The sequence below is a fragment of the Nyctereutes procyonoides genome, unplaced genomic scaffold (assembly GCF_905146905.1).
Source record: "Nyctereutes procyonoides isolate TBG_1078 unplaced genomic scaffold, NYPRO_anot_genome, whole genome shotgun sequence".
NCBI lineage: Eukaryota > Metazoa > Chordata > Mammalia > Carnivora > Canidae > Nyctereutes > Nyctereutes procyonoides.
Genome location: NW_026575021.1, coordinates 17,828,827 through 17,842,710, shown reverse-complemented (window position 1 = coordinate 17,842,710; position 13,884 = coordinate 17,828,827). Strand labels below are relative to the sequence as shown.

The following is a 13,884-nucleotide window of genomic DNA, read 5'->3' as shown; positions in this document are numbered from 1 at the left end:
TCACAATGAACACTCAATAAGTTAGGTCCCATTTCCTTGGGTTTGCTCCCAAGGCCTATGCTCCCCACTATCTCCAGGGACTTGAAAATGTGCCCAGCACTGGAACCAGGGCTTTAACCATTTATTTGAATCTGTGGTAGTACATGTTTACCTTCCCTCCTGCCACTTCAGAACTTTGTACATGTCAACAGGCATTCCCAGGAAATGAAATATTTACCAAAGGAGCTTATTGATTACTACAAGGCCTACATGGTATAATCTTGAAAAAACAAGTAGATTGATATGACTCATTTTAAAATCCAGTATTCATTAATGAATGCCATCCATTAGCAATATTTCTTCATTGCCATGAATTTCTTCAATTTTATCAGGGTCGTATTGGTCTAGAAAAAATATTCACCAGGAAAAGGTTAATTATTAATAGTAATTACTTGAAAAGAGTATAAAGGGATTCCTCAGTTCTTTCAGATGATAGAGCACCTTCTTTAAAGGTTCATCTGGAACAATGAAGATTTTTAGACCTATATGTTTTCTTGTTTTCTTCAGCTACGTTCAATGTCAAACTCTTCAGAGAAGTTTACTAGCTACAGGTAGGGATCCTATTTACAATCTATACATGCCATGTGCCAGGAGATAAGGCATGATGACTCCTAAAATATATACTTAAATGTAAGGAAAGGCTTATATTCTTCAGTGCTCATCACTGTCAACAGAGTCATTGGAAATTGCTAGAAATTAATTTGTGGAAGGGATGTGAAAGAGAGCGAATATATTGAGGCAACACACACAGAAAGATCTCGTTTTAGCTTGGCTTGCACTCTGGGTGAGGGATCTATACATTTCAAATTTGTGTTTGAAATTGGGTAAACAATTTTGGATAAAGCAACTGTGTTTATAGTAGCAGGAAAAATATTATGAGCCACATTTTTCAGTACCTATTCTGTGCAAGGTGCTGGGCTTGGAGCTTCACATCTGTTTCCATTGAATCCTAATAACTATCCAATGTGGTAGAGTTTATTTCTGTTTTCTAGGTAGAGAAATAGAAATTTTGAGAGCTTACACAATTTTCCCAAGGCCACACTCAATATAAGAGCTAGAAGTTGAACTCAGAGTAATAGGCTCCAAAGCTTTTGTATTAATAGAGATAATAATGTTTCTTTATTTAACAGAAAGCTGTTCAGCTCTTAAGAAACCATTAGTATAAGAAGATATTGTTTTGTTGGGTTTTTTTTAAAAGATTTTATTTATTTATTCACAAGAGTCACAGAGAGAGAGGCAGAGACACAGGCAAAGGGAGAAGCAGGCTCCATGCAGGGAGCTGGATGCAAGACTTGATCCCAGGATCCTGGGATCACGACCTGAGCCAAAGGCAGACGCTCAACCGCTGAGCCACCCAGGTGTCCTGAGAAGATATTGTTTTTAATAGAGAACTTGTAAGTGGAGGTGATAAGAAAGATAAAGTTGATAGTAAATCCAAGATGCTTGAGATGCTGTCTTTGCCAAATGAAGCCTGGCAAAGTGCTAATATTTATACGTTTGCTCCCAATGTTTAATTTTCTTAATATTCCTTGGATACGCTAGTAGCTTCTAATACAAAGAGTTAAATAGCCAAATAGCCAAATCATGTTAATTAATTCAGGTGTGTCAACACAAGTACATGCAACTCATTTGTAAGCAAATGACAGATTTCAAGTACACAATATATTTGAATAGAAATAAGTTATTTACAGAATGCAATTGAAACACAGGTGAAGGTATGTTCTAGCAATTCATTTTAATTTTGATGGCAAATAAAATAGGTCTGGAAGTTTATAAGTGAATAAATATGGATTTCAGAATTATAAAGGGAGATTTCAATTTTGAAAATATCCTCTTAATGCAAAAAAAAAAAAAATCTCGTTTTTTATTTCAGCCTTGCGCCACATTAATAGCCAGAATTATCTGCAGGAGAACTTAAGAGACATGTGAGTCTTATCAATATTCTCTTATCTGAAATTTGAAATCACGATTATTTCGGAAGGGGGAGAGGGGCATTGTTATTTGATCTAACAATAACGGAGGAAGAGTTTGATTTTATCTTTAACACTCTTACAAGTGTTCTGTTTCAGCACCAGCATTATGGTTGCTCAGTTTCTTCAGAAGTTAACTTATGAAGAAGTACAAACCATAGTTGAAGAGTTGGTAGATCTAACAGACAAGTGCAAGATTCTCAAGCCACATGAATCACCGTCAGAATGCGCTCACCAATTGGTAGGTAAATCATGTTTTGCCTTTCTCTCTCTTTTTTAAACTAAAATTCCAACCAAAAGGTGTTATCATGAAGTGGGATGTTGAATAATTAGGTATGAAATTTTAAGGAAACAATATGTATATCAATCACACTGAAAATATAATCTTTGTAGGTTTATAAATCTACAGTTTTTCATTTTATCTCTGAGGGATCAGACTCAGAGAACCCAAACACTCAAGAGAATGAATTATAACCTAGAATGCCAATTTGTTCGTTTAAGTTGGTTGCTTTGCCTCTCCCACTGGAATACTGTTGTCTGACATCCTCATATAAAGGTCCCTGGGAAATCAAAGTACTAATTTTAAAAAGTTTTTAAAAGTACATGAAAAATAAGAAAGAAATGAATATTATTATAGGCTTTTTTTCTTAGCCAGCAAAAAATCTTGGGGATTACTACTGTCTCATAAAGTATATCTATCTTGTGATGAGCAAATTTTGATGAACACTAACATATTTGTACAATCTACATATTTTTTGGATCACTTATATCATGCCAAACATTTTATTTTTTTTAATTTTTTTTATTTTTTTTTCAAACATTTTAAATTACAGATTAATAGTTTTCTTTTTTGTCGGTAAGTTTTTTTTTTTTTTTAAATCCATCTTCTTGGGGCTAAAACCTACCTACCTATTTACTAGACATAGAAAACCATCAGTCTTAGGACACCTGGGTGGCTCAGCGGTTGAGCGTCTGCCTTTGGCCCAGGGTGTGATCCTGGAGTCCTGGGATTGAGTCCCACATCAGGCTTCCTGCATGGAGCCTGCTTCTCCCTCTGCCTGTGTCTCTTCCTCTCTCTCTATCTGTGTCACTCATGAATACATAAATAAAATCTTAAAAAAAAATCATCAGTCTTATTAGAAACACATTTTATTTTATTTTTAAAGATCTGTTTATTTATTTTAGAGAGACAGAATGGAGAAAGGGGCAGAGGTAGGGGGAGACTGAGAATCCTCTAGCTGACTCCCTGCTGAATACAGAGTCTGTCCCTGCGAGGGGCTGGATCTCATGACCCTGACACCATGACCTTAGCTGAAATCCAGAGTTAGCTGCTTAACTGACTGCACCACCCAGGCGCCCCTAGAAATACATTTGAAATGAAGTTCTCCTAGTGACTAGTCTCACTTATTTTAATAGTGATTCCTTTTTAATTCTACTTCAAAAGATGGCCTTTTTTTTTTTTTTGCACCTTTATCCCCTAAATCTGGGAATGTATTGTTTGAAGTTTGTAGCATCCCACACATTTACTGCCACTCAAAGGTATTTGAAAAGTAACTGAATTATTACATTTTCATTTGAACATTTGACACTGAATACATACTGTCTCAGAGTTCAATTCTTAAAATAACTTCCCATGGAAACCAAACTAAAAACAATTAGGAAGCAAGGAAAGAAAACTATCACCTTTTTCTTTCTTGGTGGATAGTTACAAAAAATACTTTGATTTTGCTGGGCTCTGAAATTTTGGCTTCTGTTTAATGCCTTTTAATGACTATATGAAAACATATTCAAAATCACAATTATTTTGGAAATGAAAGAATGATAAATTCCATTTAGCCCATGTCTAACATGTGGGAATTTAGACTTAAAAACATAAAAAACTTCTGCTCTAGAGAGCTATGTCCAGGGATTACTAAATACAGAGTGTATGATCATATGCTCAGGGGACTTTTCTTTATAATAATCCTTTAACTTTCCTAAGAGTGTAGATCACACCTGCTTCCCCTTTACATTATTATTTCCTCCTGCAGATGACTACTTTTCTGGAACACATTTGTAATAACCAAGGAAAGGCTGAGAGACAGGAGTTTTCTGACTGTTGCAATATAAATAACAAAGCAAGACTCAAGTGCTTCCTATTATACAAAAAAGATGATGCAGATGACAGTGATGTATTCCAAATTCCAAATCCTGAGCAGGTCTGTGAGACGGACAAAGAGAATCAAGTGTCAGTGAAGGAGAGGTAAGCCATTTCTCTCTGAAGAAGAGTGTTTTCAAATTTTGAAGACAGATCTTTTTTATATATATATGAGCCTCTGAGAACACAATGCTTTATTACTTGGAATTAGAGTAAAATTTTGAGCTACAATATATATATTTTCTCCCTCAGAATGACAGTTACAACCTTAGTGAAACCAGACAGGGCATAGAAACATCTGTATGCAGAACATTACAAATGACTAGGACAAGAACATTTTTAAAGATAATTTTAAAAATGACTAGGACAATGTGAAGGACCCATCTCCTTAGGTTAAATTAGTCAGACCCGTAGCAAATGATGTTGAAAGGTACAGCAAGTAAGCAGAGCATAATACACAGAGAGTACTAGGGTCAGAGAGTGGGTGATAGCTCTGGCAAGGGGCTGGCATTTGGAAGATCCATCAAGGGATAGCAGAGAGGGTATCTGATAGGCTTGGTGAGAACTAGGAGTAAGTGGCAATTGCAGATTAGACAGAGATGAGTTTTCTGCTCATAAACTCTGATTCTATAATTCCCACCTAGAGTGGATAGCATTTTAGCAGATGCAAAGGGAAGGTCTTACTTTGTTTTCCTAATGAGCAAAGAGGTCTATCTGTTAAGAGTGGGGTATGAGCAAGTGCCTGGGCTTAGAGGTAGATAGCCAATGCCTAGAGAGGCAGAAATGACAAGAGAAACACAAGACTTCAGTTCTCAAGGAATGCAATTCTAGCTATCTTATCAAGACAGGCTCAGATAATGGGAATAAGGCAAAGATCTGATGCTTGTTCTAGAGGTCAAGGAGCATGGTAATGATTTGATTTCAGATTTTAGACATGAAACTTTTGATCAGAGATAAATGAGCAGAGTGACTTGATGCCGAATTATATAAACTACTTTAATTCACTTATATGGGTACAGAATTACTGAGCCTTGAAGAAGAAATTAATTGGACCTGGATCCTTAGGTAGAAAGGACTAGGTCCCTAGGTGTCTCAGTCGATTAAGCATTCAACTTTTTATTTCAGCTAGGATCATGTTCTCAGGGTCTCGAGAATAAGCCCTGCATACAGCTCTGCAGTCAGGATGGGGTCTGCTTAAGACTCTGCCCTTCCCCCCTGCTTAGAGAGAGAAAGGGGGGGGGGTAGAATGAATCTTACCAAAAAAGAAAAAAGAAAAAGAAAGGACTAAGAGACTGGGGGTTGGGCAGGTTACAACCTGTCTGGCATTAGGGGCAACTGAATGGGAACCAAAATAGGACCCATCTACCTATTTACCATGATGCTTCCATTCTAAGAGAGAATTATAAAATCAGGTTTGGGTTGAACATTCAGAGATTCCAAAATCTAACCTATCCTCAGACAGTGAATCTAATCTCTTCTTGAATATTTACAATGAAGTCAATATAAGGAGTTATTTTAAATGCTAATCTTAATATGCAGACAACTATAAATATTTAGAGGAAAAATAATTTTCTAATTACTTGTCTCATAATTATAAGGCAACAACTTCATTTAATTCTCAACCAAGGAAACAGTAACCATATATCAGAGCTGGAAGGAAAAGTCAGCTATTTCAGATTTTTCAAAAGATGGCATAGTATACAGATACACAAAACCATCATTACTGCATCTTTGGATTATCTAAGGAATTTTCAATAACAGTTTTAATTTATTATAAGCTTCTATTGAATATCTGACTGTAGAAACCCACTTCTAATTAAGTGTGACCCTATGATATCTTACTATAGGGACATTCCATTTTTTTAATGTCTCTAATTAGTAGAAAGCTTTTCCTTATATTGAGTTAAACTTTGGAGATTTAAAATTAGAATTGGCTCATATTGAATATCTTCCAAGGGAACTAAGTCACCATAGTACAAAAATGAACTCTTAATTCCGCATAGACAATAAAGAGCAGAGGTATTGAATGGCTTTGGTGAAATTTGGTATTGACAAGAGAAACACAAGGCTTCAGTTCTCAAGGAATACAATTCCTGATGTTAGGAGGCAGCTGTATGTTGATAATACCAGTTCTGTCGTTCTGTTTCTATAAGTTGGGCTTGAGAGACTCTGCTGATAGAAGCCCATTGACTAAACTTCCAGGGCTTTGGGGCCGCTTAGTGAGAGTGAAGAGGATTTTTTTTTGGGGGGGTGGGGGGAGGGGGGATCACAGACCTACTTTTCTAAGTATTGTTAATGAATGATGTTTGGTTCTATGATTTGGCCTATTTTTCTACCTCCATAGTTTGCAGATGACTTTTTTCTTTATAGGTTTTTAAAAAGCAAAAGTAAGAATACTTTTACAGGGTAAGCTAACTTTAGTGTGGTAGCAAATAATCTCTAATTTTCAGCAGCTCAGTATAACAAAAAAAAAGAATTTTTTTTTCACTCATGCTATCTGTCCAATGAAAATTGGTAGGCAGTCTGCTTATCATGGTCATTTAGGGACTTAGGTTGACAAAGATACCATCTCAACACTTACTTCTTTGATTACTATGGCAAAGGAAGGGGATAATAGTAAATCATGTATTGCTTCTGAAGCTTGTTTAGAAACAGCACTCATCATTTTTACTCACACATCATTAATCAGCAAGTCACATTGTCATACCTCATCTCACAGGAGGCAGAAATGTGCAATCCTACCATTTGCCTGAAAGGAGGGGAGCTGGAAATATTTGGTAAACAACTCTACTGGCAACTGCCTCGGTCATCCACCCACACACAAAAAATGATTTTCTACCTTTAACCGAAAGGAAATGTTACCACAGAATTGCTGCACACCAGTTGTTAGATAAGGTGTTTGTTGACGTTTGGTTAGTGCTTCAGGTCTCCTGCAAATCTTGTCTTTATTAGGGCCCCAGGATTCGTATCTGGGCAGAGAGCAGTAACAAATACTCTTCTGATGAAGTCACATATGGATATAGTCCCTGACCCCAGAAACTCTAGCCACCTCCTTCGGTTATTGTTTTCTAGACCCTGCAGCACTAAGGGATTTCTATAAAATATTTTAAGCATTTCCTTGGATATTTGTCATGAGATATCATTGCTTTTTCAATCATTTCAGGGAGGGCAATGGTAGCAATTTTTCATTTGACTTCATTGGCTTCTGCAGCTGTATTCTTCTCTAGGATCCCAAAAGGACTTGGAGTTAGATCCCAAAGGAGCAGGAATATAGATTTATGTATTATCCAAGGAACTGGTGGTGGATGGAAGTTAAAACAAGAACCAAGTTCCTATTCTATCACTTCCTCCATTATCCTTTCAATGTTGAAAACCTGATTTTCTGGTGTCACCATTTTTCTGGTGATATAGGCCAACTCTACAGACACTACATCTTAAACTTGCATTAAGAATAGTATTATAACAATCAGTATGAGTCTTGACTGTTACTTTCATTTTGTTTTAATTGGCTATCCTGACACTTGACATCTCATCTCTCTCTATCTTGGCTCAGCTACTGACAGTTCTCCTCCCACGGGTAACCCAGGAATGCAAGTGTTTCCAGCTCTATATTATCTGGAGCATGTGTTTCCAAGGTCATCGAAATAGAAAAAAAGAGAGCAGGGAAAAAAAAAAGAGAGAAAGAGAGAGAGAGAGAGTAGGGAATTGTGCTGAGACATTACCAGCCACACCTCAAAGCATTGTGGAGCACGTTCATTCACATTTCATCCTCCAGAATTCAGTTACATGTTCTTGACCTAACTGCAAGGGAGTCTGGAAAAAGAGTCTCCCTGTGCACATGGAAAAAGAAAATGGATTTGTGTGAGCATTAAGCCAGTTTTTGCCTGTAATGTCATCTGGGTTTTTGTTTTTGTTTAATTAGAGAGACAGTATGAGCGTTTAGAGGGAGGGACAGAAGGAAAGGGAGAGTGAGAGAGAGAAGGCCAGGCAGACTCTGTGCTGAGCAGGGAGCATGACGTAGGGGCTAGACCCCAGGACCGTACTATCAGGACCCAAGTGGAAGACAGATGCCTAACTGACTGAGCCACCCAGGCACCTTGCATGCCTATAATGTCCTCTTGTTCAGTATTTTTGCATTTGTGTCTGTGGGGTCTTTAAGCAGACTTTGCAAAAATAGGAGGAGACATGTATTATAAGTGAAAGGCAGACCTGATGCCCGGGCTCTGTGTGTGAAGAATAAATGAACTCGAGAGGGAAATAAAGATGGGGGCTTAGTAACAAACCAAAATACTGAGGGACACATCTTGGAGGACTGGCATTTCCTAGTCTAGAAAGAACTTCTGGATGATCTTGAGAGACTCCCCTCACCCCACTAATAGCTTCTAAATTTAATCCTCCTGCACCAGATGTACAATCCTGCATTTACAATTCATTTTGGACTACTGAACTTTCTATCTTCCACTTCTTATATAAAAATGACAAGTTTTAATTACTTTTTCTTTCCCCACCAGCCTGGAAGTCACAGTTGGTCACTTTCTGGGCATTCTGTGAATGTCTAATTTCATAGTGATCTGTCCAGAGTGACGTGAACATGTGATGATGTCTTTCTTTACATAGTATAGTGCTACCTTATCTCTTTCATCATGAAATTCTAGAAGTTTCAGGTCAACAAAACTAAATGAAGAAACTGTGTTGGCACATGTTCTTGGATTCTAAATTACACAACTTTGTATTTGCCAAATTACAGGTACATTTATGAAATGTCTAGAAAGTATCCATTCTTGTATGGACCCACTATTCTGACAATGTCTGCTTGCTATGAAACAGCTGTTCAGTCATGTTGCCAAGAAGAAAATAAAACTGAATGCTTCCAGATGAAGGTAAAATATTCATATGTCAACTGTTATTTAGAGCCTTGTTCTGCAATGTGTGGACTGTGTCCCAGCAACGTACGCATTACCTGGCATCCCATTGGAAATGCAGAATCTGAAGCTCTTCTCCGGACATACGAAATAAGACTCCATTGTAAAGAGATACTGAAGCAATTCATATTGTTATTAAAATTTGAGAAGTGTGAATTAGCATAGACACTACTTTGTCATAAATATTTAATATTCAAGTTACTATTGTTGCATATCAAAATACCCCAAAATTTATTGACTCAAAAACAAGGATCATTTTATTATCTTTCATGATTTCTGTGGGTCAGGAGTCCAGGAAGGGTTCATCGGAGCAGTTCTGGCTCATGATCTTTCTTGTGGTTGCAGTCAGACAATGGCTGAATTTAGGACTCCGGGGGCCTGAATCACCTAGGGGCTAGTTCAAGATCTCTTTCTTCTCCTAGAATCTCTGGGCCTCTCCATGTGGTCTTGGTTAGTTTGGGATTCCTCACAGCATGGTAGCTTCAGGGCAGATGGATTGCTTATATGGCCAAAGACTTCAAGAATGCATATAATAGTGGCTAAAGCAGAAGTCGAATGGCCTTTAATGAACTAGTCTCAGAAGTTACTTCTGTCATATGCTATTAGTTGAAACACCATAAAACCTTACCAGTTTGAAGGGGACAGTATATATACTGTACCTTTTGATTGGGAAGACTGTCAAAGTCTCATTGTAAGAAGAGCAAGGAATAGAAGATATCCCTACAGCAATCTTTGGAAAATACAATCTACCACACTTAATTTTAACCATGTAGCCTTTCTCTTTCATTGAATGGATATAAATCAGTGATTAGTTCTATGATAAAAGTACTTTTCATGCATGCTCGTTTCAGGATTTAAATATTAACATAAAATGACCATCTTTACTAGAGAGGGCACCAGATGGATTTTCCAAAGGTTGTACTGAAATGAGTAGTAGTTTGATAATCATTTTGATGAATTCTCAAGATTAAATACAGGACCACTTTGTTCTTACTGTTTTCTTTGATCTTCTCAGTGTAAATTTATTTCATATTCTTCAAAACCCCTATTTCTCTATTTCTCTAAACCTATTTTTCATATTGAGCTCCTCTTTGTCTGCTTTCTGTAAGAAATTAAATAATATATCTAAAGAGTTTCTGTCATATGCTAAGTACTCAATAATTATAGCTATTATCGTTAAAGATAATATTAATGATATCATTATAATATACAGCTTTAATTTATATTATATTATATATTTTATATATAAATATATTTATTATATAAATTTATTATCTCCCTCTCTGTTTGTTCCCTAGTGACTCCTTCAGAAGTCAATTCTGAATTCCTAAGCAGGACAGTTTTTTTGCTTTTTGGTTTATATTAATTAAAAACAGAAAAACAAATGATCATGCAGACTTATGTCTTATTACTTCACATTTCTAAAGAATGAACGTTTTTGTGGAGGTTAAGTTTTTTTTTTAAAGTAACTTGTGCTTACTCTTTTAAGTTACAAAGTTTTCTTAATTTTAATCCTTCTCAGTGGAGAAGTTTCCCTCATGTATAACATGCACCTATAAAGTTACCTTAGAGTTCTTCCCTCCTCTATCCTACTTTATGATCTTTACAGTATTGCTGATACCAGAATGTCTATTCCTAAAGGTTCTGGCTTCTTCTCAGAGAAAATGACATAACCAAGTGTGTAAAAATTAAGTCTATGATCAGAGAATATGGTTTATGAATTAAGTGTTCACAGACTCTTGGAGAAGTAGACAATCTTATTTGTACTAGATTTTAAATGGGTAGAATATAACAAAATAAGGATTAAAGTAATAATTATATTTATAATTGACTTAAAATATAATTAGTTATATTTAATAATAATTATTAAATTATGATTATTGTGCCAGTTTTGTGGTTTGAAAATTACTTCTGTATATTTTTTTAATTTGTTCTTAAAAATAGTACTCTAAGGTACAGTTAGCCAACTGGTCATTATAATGTTTAAGTGAAAATATAGAGCTGTTCTGAAATTTAAAAATATTGCTAATATTTCCAACACATAGAGATACCAATTTTAGATTTTTCCTTTTGTTCATTTCTCTATCCACAGATTTTGTTTTGTACGTTGTGATCATACTGAAGACTTAAACAAACTTTCTTTTTAGTAGAAGTATAAATTTTGTCAAAATTAATGTGCCATTATTTACTTTACCATCACTATGTTGAGACACATTTTATTTGTTTCCAAAATTTTACCATCATAACAAAATATGCATGCTCTTCTTTTTGCATAATTATGTTTTTATTTATGTAGAAGAATTTATTTGCAATAGTTTCAAAAGTAAAAATCCTGGGTTAAAAACTATGAACATATTTGTGGGGGAGGGGGACTTCATTAATGTATATTGCGAAACTGGAGCATATATTTTAGATAATCAGTAGGTGACATGTCTAAGATGACAGAGCCAGGAACTTGAATAAAAACAAGATACAAGTATAAGACCTAATTGAAATGTATTCCTTTGGCTCTCTGGACTTTTGTTTGCTTAATTTCATGTCTTCTTTTCATTCCAAATGTTTGAGGTTCTAGAACAAGTGATTTCTGGGAAGTAAGATACTATTTTATAAAACCAACCAACCAACCAACCAACCAACCACATTTGATCTCTTTTAAACAAGGCAATAAGGACTTTCTAATTTTGAGGAGATAAACAACTTGTACTTTCCTTTCTTGTTTACTGATTACACGAGTGGCTTTTTCTGTTACTACCACATTTCTGCGATGAGTTGTTTTTCTAATTACAGCTAGAACCCATCAGAAAATACATTAGAGAAATATCTTGGAGGCATCACCATTTATGTGAAATTGGAGTTAAATTCAACCATAAAGTAGCAAAAGCAGTGTAAGTCACGGATTGAGATACATGAATTTTATTGCTTTTGGATTACCCCATTTGATCAAACTCATGTGAAAAATTATTTTTCTTTTGTTTAATAATGTCTCTCAATGCAAACTTGTTTCCTTTCTCTACACACATGCTATTTGCCCATTTGATAGGACACAGAGAGCTGGGCTTGAGACCACCCAATCCTTCTCTCTACCCACTATCTCCTGCCTCAGTTTCTTCCATCTGGTCAGATCCCTTAGCCTCTGCCTTTAGTGCACAAAAGATTCTGTACATGAAGATGCAGGCACTTAATTGTTCCACATGATAAAGGCTGGAAGACGAAATATTTTCTTTCCTCTGAGAAGATAGGAAAGATTTTTGGCTCCAGTGGAATGCAGAACAGAAAAATTTAGTGGTGTTTTGTAGGTGTTTTGATGGAAGAGTGTGGGGTGAGGAGAATTTGTTTTACTCAGTGTGCCTATTTCCTGGTCCAGATTGTATTTCTGTCCAAGTTTACCTGTGAAGAGACGTATCTTCCCTTATATCACCTCCTTTCCCAATCTGGGACAGCATTGGGCTGCACGGGAGCTTAGTTCTCCTTACAAGGCGCTCTCATTTTTCCTCTTGCCAGAGACATTTTGGGGATGTTGCTCAGTTGTCAATAGGGAGAGGCAAGGGAGACCCAAGACTCTTGTAATCACTGTCTTTATGATGAAGAATTTTACTTGGAAATTCAGGTCAGATAAATTTCCAAGCTATCCATCTAAGCAACTCAGCTTCTTTAAGTGATGACTTCAATGATGAAAATGACTATATTTTGCATGATTATGAATTGAATGGTGTTTGTTTTATGATTTAGATCTTTGTGTGGCTCTGAGTGCTATCATTGAAGAAATAGAAGGCATTTAAAAGTATATATTTAAAATATACTCTCTTCATCCTACATTTGCAAATGTGTTTCTATTATTTTGGTTACTCAATGAACTAGAACTAATTTTAGAAAGGATTGAACTCAAAATATGGTTTAAAATGTACTTATTTTTCTTTTCAGGGAATTGGTTCTGCTGACTAAAAAACAACCGAAAACTAACTTTTCGGAAATTGCCAGACTGGCCGTGTATATTAAAAATCTGCATCAGACATGTTGTGAAGGAGATGTAGTCGCATGTGTACTTGGCAGGGTGAGAGCCCCTCCTTTCTTAAAGTTCACTTCAGGCTTTAAAAAACTTACAATTCTAAAAACTCTAAAATTCTAAACAATAACAACAAGCCTTACAACTCTTAAAGAAAGGTGACCATGATATGTAATGAATCTAAAATGAAGTAATGAGCACTTCTCAATATTACCAGCAGAATTGACAGTAGTGTCTCCCCTCTTCTCTCATCCCAAGTCAGGCAAGGTTTTTTTTTGTTCCTTCCTTCCCTACTTTTCTCCGTCTACTCCTCCATCTCTTCCTCCCCCACTTCCTTTCCTCCTTACTTATCCTGTCCTTCTTCACTTTATTCTGTTACTCTTTAATTTTTAGAGCTGACCTTTAATTTCCTTCGAAATAGGGTGTGTATTTCATTCATCTTTGAATCCCAAGAATTGCAACTGAGAGCCCAGGCCATATCAGCCTGGAGGATAAAAGAAGCATGAAGACAAAGAGGTCGGTCTGGGGTTTGGGGGCACGGACACCATAGAATTCGCCCGCCCCTCGTCCAAGTGTAAAGTCTTCAAATGCCAGAGAAGGAAAAATTGTAACTGTCAAAAATTCAGTGAGGCCTTAGTAAATCACAGATTACAAGTCCTGTTCTTATTCTTTCTGCAAATTAGAACATTGATTAATTTTCATCATGATAAATAAAACCCAGGAACAAAGAGAAACTAGAATCCTAATTTCATGGGGATATCTATGACTCTTATGGACAGGAGCCCCTACCTTCAACTATTTTAGTCCCATTCC

General features: G+C 36.1%; 1 protein-coding gene across 15 annotated transcripts in view; it reads left to right on the top strand.

Moving 5' to 3' along the window:
• Positions 1-486: 486 nt before the first annotated feature.
• LOC129520260 (alpha-fetoprotein-like) overlaps positions 487-13,884 on the top strand; it is a 53,107-nt gene continuing 39,709 nt past the window's right edge. For 13 of the 15 annotated variants that reach the window (XR_008666542.1, XR_008666541.1, XR_008666543.1 and 10 more), the window contains exons 1-7: positions 487-590; positions 1,913-1,964; positions 2,109-2,250; positions 4,040-4,251; positions 8,894-9,026; positions 11,856-11,953; positions 12,990-13,119. Coding sequence is in view for 10 of the 15 variants with exons in the window: in XM_055341363.1 (XP_055197338.1) it covers positions 506-590; positions 1,913-1,964; positions 2,109-2,250; positions 4,040-4,251; positions 8,894-9,026; positions 11,856-11,953; positions 12,990-13,119 (852 nt within the window). In the remaining 5 variants the exon portion in view is untranslated. Of the gene's footprint in view, positions 591-1,912; positions 1,965-2,095; positions 2,255-4,039; positions 4,252-8,893; positions 9,027-11,855; positions 11,954-12,989; positions 13,120-13,884 lie in introns of those variants that run through there. The other 2 variants (XM_055341402.1, XM_055341421.1) reach the window with 2 other exon arrangements.